The sequence below is a fragment of the Capra hircus genome, chromosome 3 (genome assembly GCF_001704415.2).
Source record: "Capra hircus breed San Clemente chromosome 3, ASM170441v1, whole genome shotgun sequence".
Taxonomy (NCBI): Eukaryota; Metazoa; Chordata; class Mammalia; order Artiodactyla; family Bovidae; genus Capra; species Capra hircus.
This window is the reverse complement of record NC_030810.1, coordinates 85,738,019-85,759,898: the sequence shown is the minus strand read 5'-3', so window position 1 is coordinate 85,759,898 and position 21,880 is coordinate 85,738,019. Positions and strand designations below refer to the sequence as shown.

The 21,880-nt window shown below is 41.1% G+C and overlaps 1 protein-coding gene across 1 annotated transcript in view; it reads right to left on the bottom strand.

The window, feature by feature from the left end:
- The window catches only part of FAM102B (family with sequence similarity 102 member B), a 72,653-nt gene extending 69,763 nt beyond the window's left edge, over positions 1-2,890 (bottom strand). Inside the window, exon 1 of the mRNA XM_018045842.1 lies at positions 2,647-2,890. Within this exon, the coding sequence (XP_017901331.1) occupies positions 2,647-2,786 (140 nt within the window). The 5' untranslated portion in view covers positions 2,787-2,890. The remainder of the gene's footprint in view (positions 1-2,646) is intronic.

Sequence of the window (21,880 nt, the reverse complement as noted above, 5' to 3'; positions counted from 1 at the left end):
CAGGAGAAAAGAAGTATTACAAGTAATGGAAACAAACCCTCTTAGATAAGCTCCTTGTCTTCTCTTTAAATGTCAGTTAGGTGCCAGAGCATTGTGGTAGCTGTTTTAGGTGCATCATCTTACTAAATCCTCCCAACACCCACATAAGCCAGCGATGATTTCTATTTTATAGATCTGCCACGGTGGAGCTAGGATTTAGGTTCAGATCTGCCTCATTCCATACTCTTGGTCTTAGATTTATATCAGCTACCTCTACCTAATAAGGAAGAGGCTATTTATTATAAATCGCTTCCCTTCAAACTACATGGGTGTTGTCTGGTTGGTTATACACAGCATTATTTTTAATCTAACTGAATTTGATTACAGTCACATTTTAGTTGGAAAAGAAGGGTAAATTTCATACAGGATACTCTACTTTTTCTTTTCCGATCTTGCTAATTCCAAATCAAATCACATCCCTTGCTTGTTAACTACAATGGGAAACTCCCTATTCAGCACAGCACACAACTTTGTACTTTATCTGACATTAATCTGCTTGAAACCTGAATTTCAATTTTGGCATTTCACTTACCAGATGTGGGGACCTCGGGAAAGTTATCTCAGTTCATTCATCTACAAAATAGGGATTCCTACCTCACAAGCTTGCAGTGAGAGAAGACAATATATTTAAAAGGTCTGCGTGCGTGCTTGCTCTTCGCTTCAGTTGTGTCAGACTCTTTGCGACCCTATGGACTGTAGCCCACCAGGCTCCTTTGCCCATGGGGGTTCCCCATGCAAGGCTTCTGGAGTGGACTGCCACACCCTCTTCCAAGGGATCTTCCCGACACAGGTACAGAACCTACTTCTCTTATGTCTCCTGCATTGGCAGGCAGGTTCTTTATCAGCCACTTGGGAAGCCCATTTAAAGGGTTTAGCCTATTCATATTTGCCAAACAAACGACTGCTTACAATACCTGGATAACTGATACATAATTGGCGTGAATCAAGCCAAAGAGGGAGATAGTAGGGAGTAGAGAACTACCCTGACCACCAGGTGTCACCACTGGGCCAGGAGAGCTGGTCTAACTGCCAGGAGCCAGGGGTGGGACTGTCACAGGACAGGGTAAAACTGTCACTTGCACCTACAGAAACATTCAAAAATTGGCTTTGGCTTTCAACCTTAAGAACTGGTACAGTGTTTATTCCACCATTCTGAGTAACACTGTTCTCTTACCAGTGTGTTCAAAATGACTGCAGCGGATGTATCATCATATTAGTTTAATTTAAAAAAAAAACAAATGGGGCTTCCCTCGTGGCTCAGACAGTAAGGAATCTGCCTGCAATGCAGAAGACCTGGGCTTGATCCCTGGGTCCAGAAGACCCCTGGAGAAGGAAATGGCAATTCACTTCAGTATTCTTGCCTGGAGAATTCCAAGGACAGAAGAGCCTGGCGGGCTACAGTCCATGGGGTCACAGAGCTGGACACAACTGAATGACTAACACATACACACAGTTTAAAAAACTCCTCAGCTGATTTTTTTTTTTAATTCTGAGAATCAATATTGCTTCATAACTCTCTTGCTTTAGTCAACAAGACAATTACATTTTCTGGCTTTCATGGGCTTCAATATTGCCATCTTGGACAATTTTCTCATCCCAACTCCAAACCCATGGACATTATTTCCATTACATAATTAATGGAGATGACAAAAGGAAAACAGTATGTTTTAGGATAAAGTCCATGTACAGCACTAATGACAAAATAAGCATTAACTAAAAGCCTTATTCCTTAAAAGTTCATATTTTAAAATTCTGCAAATTTTCTCTTTTCCTAAGGAACACTTAACCTACAGGAGATCTGTCAACCTACAAACAGTCTGACATGACTCAAGGAACACTACCACTCCTGACTTCATTCTGTAATCTGCCAATAACGCTCCCTGAGAGGCCCAGGGGCGCGTTTCAAAATGAGAGCAATAAAACGAAAAAAAAAAAAAAAAACCCCCAAACAGAAAAACCCCAAATGAGAACAGGGTCTGGGCTGTGCTTCTGGTTCTAACTCCTCCACACAGAGCAACTAGCGGTCACTTCAAGACCGGTCATTCAGTGAGTGTTAGGGCGTAACTGGACACGCAGCTCTGAGATGAGACACAGACTTGTCCTGTCTCCAGGGAACACTTGACTCAAGTCTGACCAGGCCTGGGCATCCTGGGCACCCGAGCCCTCCAGAAACCGACAGGCATAAAGAGAAAGGCTAAATAAATGCACAGGCAGATTTTGTTTAGAACCGGCGCTCCTGGAACTCGAGCAGTTTGGGTTATTTTTGTTCTAACAACAGCTCAAGTTCCACTCTGCATCTCACAAACATGGAAAGGTCTGAAGAGAAACCAGAAGCATCCTCTCCCTTCTGACCATCGCTCCCATTCCTGGAGAACTGAGGAGGGAAGAGCAGATACCAGGAACCATCTGGAATCATGAGGGCAGGTGGCTACCCCAGCCGAAAACCCATTTGCGAAGCACTTTATGCAGATCGATACACTCAGACTGGTCCCTAGAGAAAAGAAAAGCTCACGAGGCTGGCCGCCCTCCTGGAGTAAAGGGGCTGCGTCAAGAGATGTTGCCCTTCCAGCTGCTCCGGAGCAGCGGGCGGCGCGGCGGGCGCGTTACCTGGGGGACTCGGCGGTGAAGCTGCCGCCGTCCAGCAGCCGCATCTTGCAGAACAGGACCCCGTTGACGAAGGGCACCGAGGAGAGCTCCTCGAGCTCGAAGTCCACCTTAAACTTAAACTTCTTCTTTTTCATCATCATGAGAGCCAGACGCCGGCGAGCGGGGTGCGGGGGCGGCCCCAAGGGGCGCGCGGGCCGGCGCCGCCGCTTCAACTCGGTCGAGCCCCGGGCCCGAGCAGCCCCATGGCCCGAGCAGCGAGCTGCGCGCGGGGGCGCGGCCGGGGGGCGCCGAGGTCCGGCCGCCGCCGCGTCCTCTTGCGGCAACTTGGGTCCGAGCGCGGCGGCGGCCGCAGCGCGGACCCCGCCCGCCCGCGGGGAGTGGTTGTGCTGCAGCTCGCCTGAGCGTTGGGAGCCCTTTCCGTGTGCAGCTTGCCGCCGCCGCCGCCGCCGCCCGTCTGGGAGGAGAGGCGAAGCTGGGAGAACCGCCGCTGCCGCCGCCTCTTCAGTGCCACGGGCCCAGAGGCGCCCCCAGCGGCCGCTGCCGACAGCGCACCGCCGGGCGGAAGTGGGGAGGGCGGGCGAGGCAATTCGGGGCGGGCGGGCGCTTCGCCGGGAAACTGACCCGCGACGGCAGTTGGGGTGTCACGCCTCTCTGGGGTTTAAAAAAAAAAAAAAATCCTACCAAAAAGGAACTTCCTTCTACACCTTCCTCTCGGCCTTTCTTTAGTTATTTCGCTCCGCCTCCTTTCTCCCCCTCCTTCTTCAGCGATATTTTTTTCCCCTTGGGCTTGAGAGTCATGGGTTAATAGAATGAATCAGAATCTCCACGACGTTCTTTTCGTCAATTTGAAATCCTAAAACTAAAATTCACGAGCCTCCTCATATAAAATGAGGAAGGAAAAGAAAGGATTAAAATGTGCTGAGGACTCAGGCACTGACTGCTACAGACGTTTTCTCTTGTTTATTCTTTAAATCCTGTCATCCAGGATAAAAGAGTACAGAAAAGATTAAAATAATACCTTTCTTTCTAAAATTTAATCTGTCCAAACCGAGACTAAAAAGCCTAAAAATAAAGTGTCCATAGACGCATAGCAACTACCTGCCCTCTATAGGCATGTGTATGTTGTTGCAATGTGTCTTGCCTGCTTACTTACATAATATTCCTGTTTTCAGTCTAAATTATTAACCCTCGCAGTAATCTCTCTGAACGGTTTCAACTGAAAAGATCCTCGTTTCCAGTTCACTCATTCATCCATGCATTCATTCACATAAAAATATTTTTAATCACCTAAAATGTTGGTCGCTATCAAGACCCAATGATTTATTAAAACAAACAAAACAAAACAAAAAACCACATAAAACCCTGACCTCAACGGTTTTATGATTTAGTGAGAGAGATATTAAAAAAGAAAACCTACCACGTGTGTTTGTTTAGCATGAAGACTCAGTTTGTCTGGAAATCAGAAGGGAAAGCAATTAAAGTAATTGATATTAACTAGTGTTCTGACTGCAGCCATGAAATTAAAAGACGCTTACTCCTTGGAAGAAAAGTTATGACCAACCTAGATAGCATATTCAAAAGCAGAGATATTACTTTGCCGACTAAGATCCGTCTAGTCAAGGCTATGGTTTTTCCTGTGGTCATGTATGGATGTGAGAGTTGGATTGTGAAGAAGGCTGAGCTCTGAAGAATTGATGCTTTTGAACTGTGGTGTTGGAGAAGACTCTTAAAAGTCCCTTGGACTGCAAAGAGATCCAACCAGTCCATTCTGAAGGAGATCAACCCCGGGATTTCTTTGGAAGGAATGATGCTAAAGCTGAAACTCCAGTACTTTGGCCACCTCATGAGAAGAGTTGACTCATTGGAAAAGACTCTGATGCTGGGAGGGATTGGGGGCAGAAGGAGAAGGGGACAACAGAGGATGAGATGGCTGGATGGCATCAGTAACTTGATGGATGTGAATCTGAGTGGACTCCGGGAGCTGGTGATGGACAAAGAGGCCTGGTGTGCTGTGATTCATGGGGTCGTAAAGAGTCGGGCAGGACTGAGCAACTGAACTGAACTGAGTGTTCTGAATTTCAAAGAATGAACAGAATTTGGGACAAAGTGGGCTGTGGGAATGAGGTGTGTTCCAGGCAGAGGAAATGAAGGTAAAAATCCAGGGGCAGAGTTTAGGAGTCTGGGGTTGGGAGTTGGTAGTGAATATAGCTGGTTGGCCATCAGGACAAGGAAAGGCAGTGGGAATAGTTCAAGGGAACTTTGCAGCTTGTAACTTGGAAAACTAGATGGAAGCAGAAGAGGACAGATTGGGAATGGAAGAGATAATGAGTCTTTAAGCTGTGACACATCAGGGAGAGAAGGGCAGCCTTAGCCCACGGGAAAGGTAAAGCCAAAACCATGTATTTGGGAATTAGAGTATGCCTTGATGGCTGAAGCCCCAAGAATGGATTAAAAATGAGTTACTCTGAAGAATGTTTAATGGGTAGATGGAGGAAGGGGAGCTTGTGAAGGCACACCTGAGAACAAAGAAAGAGGAGATCAAGGAAGATAAATGGCCTGGAAGCCAAAGAAGAGTTTTAATTATTTAACATTCATATGTATTAAGACCTACTGTGTGCCAGGCACTGTGCTGGGGACTAGAGATACAAAGGAACAAGGCACAGAGGGGCTTATAATACAGATGAGCAAGCAGATCAATTAGAGAGAGGGAGAGGGAGGTAGGTCTATGACCTATGGAGAGCGAAGGAGGGGAGTCTGTATTGCTGCAGAGCAATCCTGGAGGATTTGGACTGAAAAGAAGCTATTAAATTGCAGTTCTAGGAAGTTATTGGTAATCTAGGCAAGTGAAGCCTCCATAAAAGGTAATAGCAAAGTAGGATTAAAATGGTCTTATAAGCAGATAGGGTAGGGAGTCCCTGGAGAAAGAGAACCAGGCCTTGTTTTCTGGACATAAGAGAAGACTTTTTTGGCCTAAGTCATTTCAGGATCTAAGCCTGGCTATACTTGCCTTTGAACAGATGTCAGTAATTAATGGTCTTAAGGGAAGTGAGGGAATGTAAGAACAAAGGGAAAGCAGTCAAGAAACAATAGTTCAGCAATAAAAGAGAGTCTTAGTTCCTCCTCAAGGGATATATGTTACAATCTAATACACATTTTTGCGTTGGGCAGGACATAAGCCACCCCACCCCCACCCCCACCCCTCCCCCACTGCCCGCACCCAGGTGGAGGACAGTAACTACATTCTGGGACCCCAGACTGATCAGAACCTAAGGAATGATGACATAGACTTTTTCTGACTTCAACCAAGTAAAGCCTGGACTCTGATCACCTTTGCCCCAATTCTACACTAAATTCTCCTCTGCTCAAGCCCCTTCATGAATAAGCGTATACCCTTAGCTTAAAACTTCCTCAAATTTGCTATTGGAGAGGCACTGCTTCAGGAAAGATCCCCCGTGTTTTCCCTAATCGTTGCAAGTAGTAAATCCTTCCCTCTCTTTGTGTCTTTTGGCTTGACATCTCCAAGAAGCACACCCAGTTTTGGGGGAGCAGTCTGGGAAGTGAATGGTAGGTAGCAATGAGGAATGAGTGACAATTTTTTTCCTGATTTTTGCCGGTGAATGAAAAGAGAGAAGACAGTAGTAGCTAGGAGAGGAAGATGCAAACTTTTTAAATGACATTCTGGAACTAGCCAACATTCGTCAAGTGCTTAGTATGTGCCAAGCACCTTTGTAAGTCCTAGCTATCTAAGATGCAGTTTCTATTCCAAATCTCAGAGTCTCTTGGAGGACACAGGTAAGTAAGCAGGCTGTTGCAGTACAATGTAATGTTGAAATCTGTCTTCCTATGACAGTAGGTATGAATAGTGTCTTCTGTGGGAATGTTGTTCAGTGGTCAAGTTGTGTCTGACGGTGGGAATACAGTACATCTAACAGGATAAGCAGGGTTGTGGAAAACTTTCTAGGGTAAGTGACATTTGAGCTTCTGTCAGAATGGTGAGAGCGGGGGGTGGAGAGCAGTTTCCAGGAAGAAGGTACCGCATGTGCAAAGGCTCAGAGGAAGAGAGACCGTGTTTTAGGAGGAACTGAGAGTAGTTCAGTCTGGCTGCGACTTAGAGTTGGGGTGTGGTGACAGGGATATAATAGGGAGCCACTGAAGTTTTAAAATGGGAATGATATACTAGAATTTGAAGTATATAAAGATCTCTTTAGCTTCACTAAAACTGAAGGAAGGAAGAGAGCCTAGTATTCTTATTTAGACTTGATTATTAAATACTGTGTGTGAGTCAAGGTCCAGACAAGAAACAGACATCATACTTAAAGTGTTTAAATGAGGAAATTTTAATGAAAGGATTCTTTACAGAACTGCAGAGTAAGGAAACCACAGACTGGTAGGGTGTTGAAAAGAGGGGGTTAAATATCCTGACCTCTTTCATCTCCTGCTTTCTGATCTCCTGCTGCTTACTTCCCATGATCCAAAACCAACCAAAGTGAGAGGGCAAAGAAACCTGGAAGATGCAGTTGGTAGAAGATGGCCACCTGAGGCACAGAGGAAGGCACCAAAGAGTGATGGAGTTTAGGGGATAGAAAGCTATCAGTGCACACCTGGTTCGGCCAGGGTTCACTGCAGAAACCTGAAATAAACAGCTATCAGTCAAGCAATTCAGAGTCCTTGGAAGGGCTGGTGGAGTAGAAGTTAACAGACTATTGAATTCATTTGTGGCAAACATTATCAGATGCCACTATTATCTGGTCCTTTTTTACTTCTTGGGCATATGGGAGTTTACATTTCCAAATCCCCTTGGAGTTCAGTAGGGCCATGTGACTAGCTCTAGCCAATAAGATGTGAGAAGTAATACATCATTTCCAGGATGAGACGGTGACAAGCATTTCTCTAGCCTTTCTCTGCCCTGCTACAATTGTCATGGAGGAAACCTTGTGCTCAGATGTAGTAGCCACAATATTGAAGCAGCCCAGATCACTGAGTCAGCACCTGGAGAACAGCTGCCCACATTTGCAACAAATTTTTGTCCTTCCGTTTTATTGAGATACATGTAACATTGTATTAGTTCAGGATGTACAACATAATGATTTCATAGAGGTATATATTGTGAAACGATTACCATCATAAGTTTAGTTAACATCAATCACCTCATATAGTTACAATTTTTGTATGTTTTTAATGAGAACTTATAAGATCTACTTTCTTAGCAACTTTCAAATACACAATACAGTATTATGAACTATAGTCATGATATTGCACACTACAACCCCAGAACTTATTTATAAGTGGAAATTTGTACATTCTGACCCTCTTTATCCATTTTTCCCAGCCCTCCAAACCTTTTCTCTGTCAACTACCAATCTGTTCTCTGTATCTATGAATTTGGTTTTTTTCAAGTTCCACATATAAGTTTTTCACTGTTTGACTGATTTACTTATGATGAATAAGTGAATTCACACCTTAATGTTCATCCATGTTGTTTCAAAAGGCAAAGTGTCCTTTTATATGACTGAATATACATTCATATACATGTATGTATATGTGTATGTGTATGTGTGTGTAAGACATATGGCTTCCCAGGCAGTACTAATGGTACAGAATCTGCCTGCCAATACAGAAGATGCAAGAGATGTGGGTTCAATTCCTGGGTTGGAAAGATCCCTTGGAGCAGGAAATGGCAACCCCACTCCAGCGTTCTTGCCTGGAAAATTCCATGGACAGAAGAGCCTGGTGGACTACAGTTCATGGGACTGCAAAGAGTTGGACTGAGCATGTTTTTGTCTGTTTTTTTGTTTGTTTTCTTTATCTGTTCATCCACTGATAGACACTTAGTTTGTTTCCATGAGTTGGCTATTATAAATAATGCTGCAATGAATAAGTGGGTGCAGATGTCTCTTCAGGGTGGTGATTTTCTTTCCTTCAAATATAGACCCAGAAGTGGGTTCACTGGATCATATGGTAGATCTATTTTAAATTTTTTGAGGAATATCCATACTGTTTTCCATAATAGCTGAATCAATTTACCTTCCCATCAACTGTGTGCAAAGATTCCCTTTTCTCCACATCCTTGTTACACTTGTTATTTCTTGTCTTATAATATTCTAAGTGTGAGGTGATATCTCATTGTGCTTTTGATTTGCATTTCCCTGATGATTAGTGATGCTGAGTACCTTTCCATGTAACTGTTGGCCATCTGTATGTCTTCTTTGGAAAAATGTCTATTTGATTCCTCTGCCCATTTTTTTGTTTGTTTGTTTCATTTTGTTATTTGCTATTGAGTTGTATGAGCTCTTCATATATTTTGGATATTGACTCCTAATCAGATACGTGATTTGCAAATGTTTCTCCCATTCCATAGGTTGCCTTCTCATTTTATTGATGGTTTTCTTTGCTTTGCATGCAACTAACTTTTGCCAGTGAGAAAGAAACTTTTATTGTATTTAGTCACTGAGATTTGGGGGATTGCTTGTTACTACAGCATTAGGCTAGCCAATTCTGACCAATTTGCAATGTAGCTGGAATGAGAAGCTGACAATAGGACACACTATTGCTGCTGCCACCACTATGGAGCCCATGTGAAGAGCCTGGACGCTGCAAACACATTATCATACCTTGCTTGCAAGTGGCCACAGCAGCAGGAAAATAGCCTCCAATTCGCTTGCACCTATTTTTTTCATAAGTGCATCTATTTGGCAGACCTTATTTGCACCTAGAATTCAAGCAATAAAGGAGTCTTAGGAATGTAATTTTTAGCTTTTCAACTTCCTCGAATAGAATAATGGAATGAACATTGAAGCAGCAGATGTAAGTATCTACCCCAACACCTATAATAAATTTCCTCAAAGGCAGGAATGGTTTGTTAATCATCTTTGTATCTCTTCTGTCTAGCCGGATACCTGGCATTAGTTGGTGTTCAATAAGTGTTTCTTGAAATGATATGAATTTCATTTCTGGTGACTCAGATGGTAAAGAATCTGCCTGCAGTGCAAGAGATCCACGTTCGATCCCTGGGTCGGGAAGATCCCCTGGAGAAGGGAATGTCTACCCACTCTAGGATTCTTGCCTAGAGAATTCCATGGATAGAGGAGCCTGCTGGGTTACAGTCTGTGGGGGTCACAAAGAGTTGGACACAACTGAGCGACTGACACTTTCACACTTTCAAGTGCTTCACTTCTCAAGTAAAACAATAAAGTTTCCAGACATGTGCTAAGACTACTTGTATCAGAGATTTGACAGGTCTTATAATATCCTCTACTATGAGAAGGGAGTAGTAGTAGTCTCCAACTAAAAGGAGTGGGCAGAAGAAAAAGTCGCCATACCAAACAGTTAAAGAATAAGTATGTAAGTTAAAGTTAGGTTCAGCTCCAAATAAAAGAAAACTTGAAACAACAGATGCTTAAATATGACAAGCTCATTTCTCTCTAAATTAAGTAAAGACAGAAGATGAAAGTCCAGAGCTGGTAGAAGAGCTCCACGAGCATCAGGAACCCAAGTGCTGTTGCTCCATTGTCCTTAACATGTGGTTTTCACCCTATGGTCTAAGATGGCTGCTCAACCTCTAGTCACCTCTCAATTCCAGCCGGCAAGAAGATAGAAGGAAGAAAGGTGTGCTCAGAAGGAAGAAAGATAGAAAGGTATGCTCCCTCCCTCTTGAGAACACTTCCTGGAATATGTACACTCTACTTTTACTTAATCCCATCAGCCAAAGGAATGTGATCAGAAGTTATGGCACCAATTCCAGGTCTGGCCCATAAAGCCTCCCACATATGATTCTCCCTCTTTTCTGGCATCTGCTGTTTGGAATTTGATGTCAAGGGAAACTTCTGAAGTTATGTGTCGAAGATAACAGAGCTTGTATAAGAGCTTGTATAAGCCTACGTCCCTAGGTGATAAAATGGCAAAGATTTAGACTCTTGCTCCTCCACCCCTAAACAGGAACACTGACATTGAACTGTTATGTGACCAAGAAGCAAACTTTTGTGACCTTTGAGGTATGTTTGCCACAACAGCTAGTTTTACCTTAATTCAGAAATTGTTACAGAAGTAGAGCACTATTGTTTAAAACTAGTCAGGCGGGCAGTGGGCAACAAGGAAACTATGGTTAGGAGCTGGAAAATGGAAACCCATGGCAAAACGTTTGGTGAAAGAGTTGCCTGTGATAATTCAGAAGGCAAATAAGGTTGCTACAAAGTCCATAGTTTTGGAAGAGGTTGGAAAATGAAATGTTTGTAGGTTATGTTTGAGCCAGCTGGGCAGAGCTCAGTGTAAAGAATCTGCCTGCTATGCAGGAGCCACAGGAGATGAAGATTTGATCCCTGGATTGGGAAGATCTCCTGGAGAAGGAAATGGCGACCCACTCCGGTATTCTTGCTTGGAAAATCCCATGGATAGAGGAGCCTGGAGGCTTATAGTCCATGGGGTCGCAAAGGGTGGGACACGACTGAAGCGATTTAGCATACACAGGCAAAGGTTATGTTTCCTGGCTGCATTTAGCAAGGTATTAGAAAAGTGAGACACACTCATGCAATAATAAACAGGTTTGCAAGCATAACTGAAGAGGAATATAGAGAGTACAGCCATTTGGAGACCCAAGGGATTGGAAAAGTTTTCACCTCTGTACTTCAAAGAATAGGAAATAAGACTAAAAAAGCTTTTGAGCAACAAAGGCCCATTAAAACTCAGCACTGCAGCAAAGATTAGACAGGGTGTGGCCTCCACATTTAGGTCTGATGGCCTCTCATGTTGAAAGGAAGAGAAGCATGGGGTGAAAAAGCAAGGAGATCAATTAGGATAACAAATTATCTCTAGGAAAGAACTTTAGTGTTAGTGGCATTATGAAACTGATTGGAGGCAAACAGATCAGAAAGTCTTTCCATTTTTGAGGGATTGTATTGCTAAATAAATCATGAGCCTGTATTAAAAGCTGTAATTTCCACAAGGAAGTCATAATTCTGGACACTCGCTTCCCATGTGGCCTTAGAAGAAAAACTTCAGAGGGCAGAGTCGGTGACCAAAGAGGACAATGCACAGGGGAAGTGGGCTCCTTGCAGAAAAGAGTAATATGGTCCAACCTAGGAGCTTTACCTTCTGCCAGTTCAGGGCCATCACAAAGTCTCCATGCAGAATTTCATCTTTGCAATGGGCCAGTGCCTCCCCTTCTGCCCTTTTCCACCTGGAAGTATTTACTGAAATACATTTGTTCTATCATTATATACTGGGTGTGACTGGGGAAGATTTCTTATTATTCTGTAGGTCACAGTGAGTTTCTCATCACTATTGACATGTTGGACCAGACAGTTCTGGGGTGGGAGTGGTGCTGTCCTGTGTATTGTACAATTTTAGTAGCATCCCTGGCCTTTACCCACAACACGCCAGTAGCATCTTCCTCCTTCCCAGGTGTGACAATCAAAAATTTCTCTAGAGCTTGCCTAATGTTTCCTGGGGGACAAAATCACCCATGGGTGAGAATCACTAGGCCACAAGATGATGTGGAGTTATATCCAGATCTGATGGAGAAGCCTGTGTGGTTACCTGGAGATCCCATACTTTGAATTTGATGAAGTTGAATTTGGTGAGATTTGAAATTATCTCTCTTGGAGATTATCTATTTGGGGAAAAAGGATGAAATGGATATCTTATGACCAAGTGGTGGGGCTATGGCCTAGAGTGCTAGGTCATCACCAAACCTATTTTCTCTTCTTCCTGAGTATTTTCCAGTCTCCTTTGCAATGAGACGCTGCTGCAGACTGACTCCCAGCCAATGAAATGAGTGCATTTTCCAGACCTGGTCCATACAAATCTCCTGAATGTGATTCTTTCACTCCTAACCCATCTGATAGCTGGATGTTGATTTAAGCTAGCCTTGGAAGCCAAGTGCTGCAAATGAGAAAGCCTCTATCAGCCTGGGCATTTCTATTAGCAGCTATAGCAGAGTCCCTCACTCCCTGTCCCAAACCCACTGACCAGGATATTGGTTTGTGAGGTGTGAGAATTTAACATCTAATTTGTGTGTGTGTGTGTGTGATTTTTAAAAACTATTTTAAAAAATTGTGGTAAAATACATATAACATAACATTTATCATCTTAATCACTTTAAAGTATACAGTCCAGTGATACAAAGTACGTTCACATTGTTGTACAACCATCGCCACCATTCATCTACAGAACTTTTTTGTCATCCCAAACTGGAACTCTTTACCCATTAAACAATATCTCCCCATGTTCCTGTCTCCCAGTCCCTGGCCACAACCTTTCTACTTCCTGTATCTATGAATTTGACTCTTCTAGGTAGCTCATGCGAATGGACTCTTACGGTATTTATCCTTGGGTGAGTGGCTTATTTCACTACATTTAATTTATAAAACCACTGAAATTTGGGGTACATTTGTTGTGCCAGCTAGTATTATATACTCTGTGTCTGGAACAGAGTAGATTCTTAAATAAATGTTTGCTGAATGAATATTCAACTGTTGTCATTAATTTGAGACATTTGTTTAGCATATTATGATGCATTTCATTTGTAAAGTATGTTGTTTTATAGTTATATAAAGTTACAAGATCTAATTTTATGTTTAAAATACATTTATAAAATCTTTTAATTATAGAATACCAGACCACCTGAACTGCCTCTTGAGAAACATGTATGCAGGTCAGGAAGCAACATTTAGAACTGGACATGGAACAACAGACCGGTTCCAAATAGGAAAAGGAGTATGTCAAGGCTGAATACTGTCACCTTACTTATTTAACTTATATGCAGGATACATCATGAGAAATGCTGGGCTGGAGGAAGCACAAGCTGGAATCAAGATTGCCAGGAGAAATATCAATAACCTCAGATATGCAGATGACACCACCCTTATGGCAGAAAGTGAAGAACCGAAGAGCCTCTTGATGAAAGTGAAAGAGGAGAGTGAAAAAGTTGGCTTAAAGCTCAACGTTCAGAAAACTAAGACCATGGCATCTGGTCCCATCACTTCATGGCAAATAGATGGGGAAACAGTGGAAACAGTAGCTGACTTTATTTTTCTGGGCTCGAAAATCACTGCAGATGGTGATTGCAGCCATGAAATTAAAAGATGCTTACTCCTTGGAAGGAAAGTTATGACCAACCTAGACAGCATATTAAAAAGCAGAGACATTACTTTGTCCACAAAGGTCTATTTAGTCAAGGCTATGGTTTTTCCAGTAGTCATGTATGGATGTGAGAGTTGGACTGTGAAGAAAGCTGAGCTCAGAAGAATTGATGCTTTTGAACTGTGGTGTTGGAGAAGACTCTTGAGAGTCCCTTGGACTGCAAGGAGATCCAACCAGTTTATCCTAAAGGAGATCAGTCCTGAGTGTTCATTGGTAGGACTGATTTTGAAGCTGCAACTCCAATACTTTGTCCACCTGATGTGAAGAGCTGACTCATTTGAAAAGACCCTGATGCTGGGAAAGATTGAGTGCAGGAGGAGAAGGGGATGACAGAGGATGAGATGGTTGGATGGCATCACTGACTCAATGGACATGGGTTTGGGTAGACTCCAGGAGTTGGTGATGGGCAGGGAGGCCTGACGTGCTGCGCTTCATGGGGTTGCAAAGAGTCGGACATGACTGAGCAACTGAACTGAACTAAACTGACTGAATTTAGATTACCATTGAGAGTTCGTGACATCTTTTTTCTATATGTTATCCATTTCAGGGAAGCACTTCTATACTGGGTTGTTTGCAAAAGCATATATTCTAAGAATGGTAGATCAAATACTTGCCTTAATTTTCTGATGTCTAAAACAAAACTATACTAGCATTATTGAGGAGTGATTATAGGAGAGTATGACACAGGAGTTTGGGTAATAACATTCCCAGCCAAGCAAAATGGTCTTAATTTCACTTCAAAGAAAATATGGCAATAAAAACACATCCTCCTTTTTTGGTTCTGTGGTTAAATATTAAAGTCATTATTGATACCGAAGTACTGACATTTGACTGTCTTGACTACTAATCTGCCTGATGAAAGGATAAAAACTTTTAATGAAAGAACCAGATTACTTCCTGAAGTGCTTCCTTTAATTCTAAAACTTGATCTCATCAGTAGTTCTTTTTACCTTTTTTTGAGTTTCTATGGAAAGATAGCAAATTGCCTTTGTGGTTCTTTTAAAAACAAGAGCTAGATTATACACTTTTCTATCAGAAACTACAATGTTTGCTCAACAGCTTCTTTCCAGGTAGAACATAACTAGAGTGGATTGAGAAGGGTTCTTTAACTGAGCAAGTGTGATAAGCCTAAGTGTCCTAAACTGATAGCATTTGGGGACTCCTTAAATTTTCATTTCGTCCTTCCTTTCCTTGTCGCCTTGATAGTCTAATGTTAAGGTAAGCACATGAATGATTATTTCCTCACCTCTTTATAATTATTCCTACTGGGTAGAACTAGATTTCTCTTTCCAGAGAACACTAACCACTAATTTCACAAACAAATACATTATGGAAGTTATAGAAAATAAGTTTCTTTCTTTAGAAATTACTCATGCTCTTAAAACAGGTGAGAAAGTTTTCTAAAAATTCAAGACAAATCAACCTTAAATCTTAAATCTGAGCAAATTTTATTTTTTGATTTATATCCCAGTAATTTTTATAAATTAGTAAATCAAAGAGGAATGCTTAAAAGAAATGAAACCAAAAAGCAAGCATTAAACCAGAACCTATTCAATGCATTTTCTGATTAAATTGGCATAGGACCAGAATATTGCATTTTGTTTTAGATAGGCACCCAGAAAACATTTTAAAAATTGGTGTTATTTTCTCCTTTATGTCAGAGATATGTAGAACTTCCAGGTACAGTTTTGTTTATAAAACCTGCAAACTGATCAATTACAATACAAACATCTAATAACTTCTATGACAACCATAAGTTAAAGACTATGCTTGCTGTATCACTGGCCCTAAGTTAGAATGGATCAGAGTTATGACTTAACAACAATGAACAGTGATTTAGGAGTTTCAGATTTTAATCCCAGTTCTGCTTCTGATGGTTTAACTTCCCTGAGCTCATTTTGTTCTGCAAAATGAGGGAAATAGTCTGGACAAGCATAGTTCAATAGAACTTTCTGCAATGATGGAAATTTCTCTGTTCTATTCAGTAATGGTAGTCACTAACCACATGTGGTTACTGAACACTTGACATATGATTGGGAAGATTAAGGAACTAAATTTTAAATTTTATTTAATTATGCTGCTACTGCTGCTAAGTCGCTTCAGTTCAGTTCAGTTCAGTTCATTTCAGTCGCTCAGTCAAGTCCGACTCTTTGAGACGCCATGAATCGCAGCACGCCTCCCTGTCCATCACCAACTCCCGGAGTTCACTCAGACTCACGTCCATCGAGTCAGTGATGCCATCCAGCCATCTCATCCTCTGTCATCCCCTTCTCCTCCTGCCCTCAATCCCTCCCAGCATCAGAGTCTTTTCAAATGAGTCAACTCTTCACATAAAAGGTGGCCAAAATACTGGAGCTTCAGCTTTAGCATCATTCCTTCCAAAGAAATCCCAGGGCTGATCTCCTTCAGAATGGACTGGTTGGATCTCCTTGCAGTCCAAGGGACTCTCCAGAGTCTTCTCCAACACCACAGTTCAAATGCATCAATTCTTCGGCGCTCAGCCTCCTTCACAGTCCAACTCTCACACCCATACATGACTACTGGAAAAACCATAGCCTTGACTAGACGGACCTTAGTCGGCAAAGTAATATCTCTGCTTTTGAATATGCTATCTAGGTTGGTCATAACTTTTCTTCCAAGGAGTAATTTCAGTCGTGTCCAATTCTTAGTGACCCCATGGACTGCAGCCTCCCTGGCTCCTTTGTCCATGGGATTTCCCAGGCAAGAGTACCAGAGTGGGTTGCCATTGCCTTCTCTGTTATTTAATTACAGGTAATTTAAATAGCCACATGTGGCTAATCGCTGCCATGTAGGGTGTCAGAGGTCTAGATTCACTCTTATTCACTCGGCAAGTATCTGAGTGCCTACAACCTGCCAAGCATCAGGCTACCTGGGGAAGGTGGGTCATCCCAAAGTCTTTGCCTTCAAGGAGTTAACATGGAGAAAAGCTAAATAAATACTTGCTAATACTGTGCTTCAATAAACTATGCAAAAAGCACTGGGGCACATAGAGGAAAGAGCAATTACCAGAAAGCAGATCATCTCTAAGACCCTTTCCAGCTCCAAAGTTATATTAAGTGAGTGAGTGACTACATGAAAGTTAGTCAGCCATGTCCAACTGTGCAACCCAGGGACTGTAACCTGACAGGCTGCTCTGTGCTTGAAATTCTCCAGGCAGGAATACTGGCATGGGTAGCTTTTCCCTTCTCCAAGGGATCTTCCTAACCCAGATCTCCCACATTACAGGTGGATGCTTTACCATCTGAGCCACCAGGGAAGCCCAGAAATATTAGAGTGGGAAGTATATCCCTTCTTCTTCCCGACCTAGGAATTGAATCAGGGTCTCCTGCATTGCAGGTGGATTCTTTACCAGCTGAGCAACCAGGGAAACTCCCATATTAGTTAAACTCAACAGATATTTACAGAGCAGCTATTTTCTGTTCAGCTTATTATTGACTTGACTTCTGAGTATAGCATTATCATTCAGAGTTAGTAGCTGACAAACAATGTTAGCACTGTAATTTTGAAGATTCATTCATTCAATATTTAGCGAGTGTTTCTCTATGTACTAAGCTCTTTGCTGGGCATACGAGGAAAAAAGGAATTTGATGATGTTTTAAAGGTGATCTCAAAGGTGTACAGTAAAACAAAAACAGACTTTGACTCTATTTTTCAGGAAATAAATGACCAGGCGATGGGTTTGGTTGTATTTGGATTGATAGTGTTTCAATTCAGTTCAATTCAATTTTGTGCTTATTGGTCTCAATATGAATTGATGATGTTTCAAATGTTATTTCAACTACCTAGAGCCAAATCAGCAGTGCTGGTTGGTATTAATAATAAAGAAAGTACAGAAGTGAAGAATTAGGCATGGTTGTCCATAAAAACATTTCATAAATTTTACATCAGTTAGAATAAATACTTTGAGGAGATATTTCTTAGAAAAGATTACTGTATATTACTGCTTAGATACAATTTTTTATAAAGACTTATTTATTTTTATGTTTTTTGGCTGTGGTGGGTTTTCCTTGCTGCGCTCAGGCTTTCTCTACTTGTGGTGAGCAGGGGCTACTCTTGGTTGTGGTATGCAAGCTTCTCCTTGCAGTGACTTCTTTTGTTGAAGAGCTCCAGTTCTAGGGTGTGCATGCTTCATTAGTTGTGGTACCTGGGCTCAGTAGTTGTGGTACTGGGCTTAGTTGCTCCATGGCATGTGGGATCTTCTCAGATCAGGGATCAAACTGATTCCCTTGCAGTGCAAGGTGGATTCTCAACCATTGGGGATCACCGGGGAAATCCTAAATGTAAATATTTATTCCTTTTCAATGTTCTTTTTTTTTTTTTTTACTGGTATCTAGCTATAATATTGTCCAGTGTTTTTCTATGCATTAGATCATGTCTTCTTTTACATGAAACTCGTGCTTGTCTTAAATATGTCTTTTTTATTGGATATATATATATTTCTTCAATTTTTATTTGTTTAGTTGACCAACGTGCAACCATTCAACTGGAGTACTAAAAATCAAATAAGAATTGGATCTTCTCAAGAGTTTAGAGTAGGCAGAATTAAAGCAGACCAAAGTTGAGAAAGAGGCATTTTCATACCTACCAGTGTACCTCAGAGGAAGCAATTACTTCCGGATGAGACATTAAGAGAAGGCTTTGTGGAGGATGTGGCAATGAGCTAGACCTTGAGCCTTGAAGGAAGCGTAGGACCTGCAGATGCAGAGGAGGAAGGAAAGGCATTTCCGACGAGCCAATGGAGAGAGGAAGGGAAGAACAAAGTTAGGGAGGAGAAAAGTCTGAGCTGAAACACATAAAAAAAGTAGCTATGAAAAGGAGTAGGGAAAAACAAAACAAAATGGGTTGAAAACACAAACTGTGGCCAGAACCTGGTTTTATTTTATTTTATTTATTTATTTTTTTTGCTTGATCTCTTTTTTTTTGTGAATAATTAAATTTATTTATTTATTTATTTATTTTTTTTTTTAAATTTAAAATCTTTAATTCTTACATGTGTTCCCAAACATGAACCCCCCTCCCACCTCCCTCCCTATAACATCTCTCTGGGTCATCCCCATGCACCAGCCCCAAGCATGCTGTATCCTGCGTCAGACATAGACTGGCGATTCAATTCTTACATGATAGTATACACATTGGAATGCCATTCTCCCAAATCATCCCACCCTCTCCCTCTCCCTCTGAGTCCAAAAGTCCGTTATACACATCTGTGTCTTTTTTCCTGTCTTGCATACAGGGTCGTCATTGCCATCTTCCTAAATTCCATATATATGTGTTAGTATACTGTATTGGTGTTTTTCTTTCTGGCTTACTTCACTCTGTATAATCGGCTCCAGTTTCATTCATCTCATCAGAACTGATTCAAATGCTAGGCTGGGTCATCTACACTTCACTTTGTAGACTGTGAATCATTTGAAGAAGGATGTGAAAAATCAGAGTTGCTCATTAGGAACATTAAGCTGACAGGCACAGACAAGATAGATTGGAGTAGGGAGGGACTAATGCAGGGGCCAATAGAAGGCTAGTAACTACAGCAGTGCAGACAATAGGTTATGAGGCTCTGAGTTAGGATATTAGCAGAGTCGTTAGAGAAGAGAAGTCTCACGAGAGGTTATTGTAAAGCTAGAATCAGTAGGACCTGGCAACTCATTGCACATGGTGATGGAATAAGGAAAGAAGTAAAAAAATGACTAGGGTGTTATAAATCTACTTGACAGAGAAGATGGTGATACTTTAAGCAGATTTAGGGAAGGAAATATAAGATTGATATAAAAATATGTTCTTGTAGGAAATAAATATATATATATTATATTCTGGAAATTTACATATTCAACTCATTTTAACTGAGGCTAGTGATGAAAATGTGAAGTACACTATGGGACACCTTGAATTTTGCATTATGGTAATAATGAGTGTCTAGGTTACTTATATTCAATGTTGTTTCCTTATTACTTAAGTATATTTATGTTCTCAGATTGATGAGTTGGAGAAATGTCTCTTGCAACCTTAACCTGACCTTCCTGGTTAGCCAAGTGTCTGCGGTGTATAGATTTTTCACTGTGTTCAAAATATTTAACCAAGGAGATTCTTAAAATAGCACGGAAGATTTTTATTTTTAACAACAAAAGAATCACCCGTCTGTGGATGGACTGGACATAGATTTTAGCTTATATATTCTTTGAACACTTAAACTCAGGGGCTTTCTAGATTAAATGTCATGTGGTTAATATATTTTAAATAAATAGCCCCCAAACAACTACTGTCATTATCATGACTAATGATATCCAATTTAATTTCCCAGTTGGAAAGTGTAATTTTTATTTGTATAATCTAAGAAGGAATATTCAGGTTTCAATATAATTTAAGATTAAAAAAAATATTTTTAAAGGCTTTAGCAATTGTTTTCCCAGAGTACCTCCAAAGAATGTGGATAAGGAAGATCCATCATGAGAAGTGCATCTATTTATAGCACAAATTGTTCTAAGCAGAACCTTACTCCCTATCTGGTTTTTCACTTTCAAACTGAAAAGAATTACAGTAAGAATATGCAGTGGGCCCATTTAGTCTGATATTTTAAAGTTATATTTATCTTTACTCTTTTAAAATTCTCTTTTAAATCCTAAAAGCTATCTTTATAAAAAGCCCCTCTTATTTTTTTCTGAGGGGGGAGCCAAGATTTAAGATGCATTGAGACACGCAGTATCATTTCCTTTCTTTGGCACTAGCTAAGAGAAGATGGGAAGTTGCATTGTAGGAACAAGAAGACTGCTGCATACATGACAAGTCAGTTTGGCCAAAGGAGATTGTGTCAAAATCTCACCCAGATGGTTTTATTATGAAGCAAGCAAAACAAAACAAAACAAACCCCTCCCTCAAACAAACCCAACGTAATACTGTGGACAATAAAAAATAAAATAATTTTTTTTTTTTGCAATAACACAAAAGAAAGGAAACTGAGGTGACTGCACAAACAACTGATTTAAGAGCAAGTTTTATCAAAATTATCCAGTGATTTGCTTCAAAGTTTGGCTTCATCTTTAGAGCAGATGATTTCTTAACACATATCTTAACTAATCAAGCACCTGCAGTTGTGGAAACCCTGTTTTGGGTCAAATATATCAGCTGTGCACTAGTTTGATAAGCCTCAGTTACAGTAAGAATGATGGTGCTGACTCCTAGATAGAAGTCGTCAGTAGAAGGGGGATATTGTGATTGTGTGGTATAGAGGGACAGGGGCAGGAGGGAAGGGCTCCCATCTGTCTTTGCTGATTAGAGGTGCTTTGGTATTGAAAAACACAGATGTGCTTGAACTTCACACTGACGTACTCTTGAAAAGTGGCATATAAACTGATTTTTGGGCTATCAATCAAATCTGAATGGCTATATTTTCAGAGTTCTTTTACTTTCATTTCTGATTAATTTTTAATTGGCAGAGCTTTCTAAGACTTTAAATTTCTGTGCTATTTCTTACCTCTTCCATAGTCAAATCCATGTTTATTGGTTATGATTTTTAAAATTCCTTTATAATGTGGAAAATGTCTGTTTTCTCTACCTTATCAATTTAAGGCTGGTGAACCTGTCTCTTATTCCATATATTTGTGGATATTATTAGTTATTCTATAATAATAAAATTACATTATAACAATAATATCAGCATTTATTGAGCGCTTACTATGTACTAGTCATTGTTCTAGCCTAAGGACCTTCATTTATTCACTTATTTAAACTTTACAGATGAAGAGAGTGAGGCACAAGGAGATTAAGCAACTTTCTCAAGGTTACACGGTCAGTAAGTGGCAGAACCCCTGCCAACCCAGGTTTCCTAGATGAGGTTCACAACTGTAATTACTCAAACTTGGAAGGCTTTCAGGCCTGGAAGGTCTTTTTCTGCCAACATTCTATTGGCTAGAACTTAGTCACTTGGTGGCACTAACTGTAGGGGAGGCTGGGAAATGCAGTCCAATCGTATGCCCAGGGGGAAAATGGAAATGTTTGGTAAACAGGTAAGCAGTCTCTGGCCGTGTATCCACAAAGCAGTACACACAATTATACTGTGCATTCAGATTCAGAGGCAGAAGGT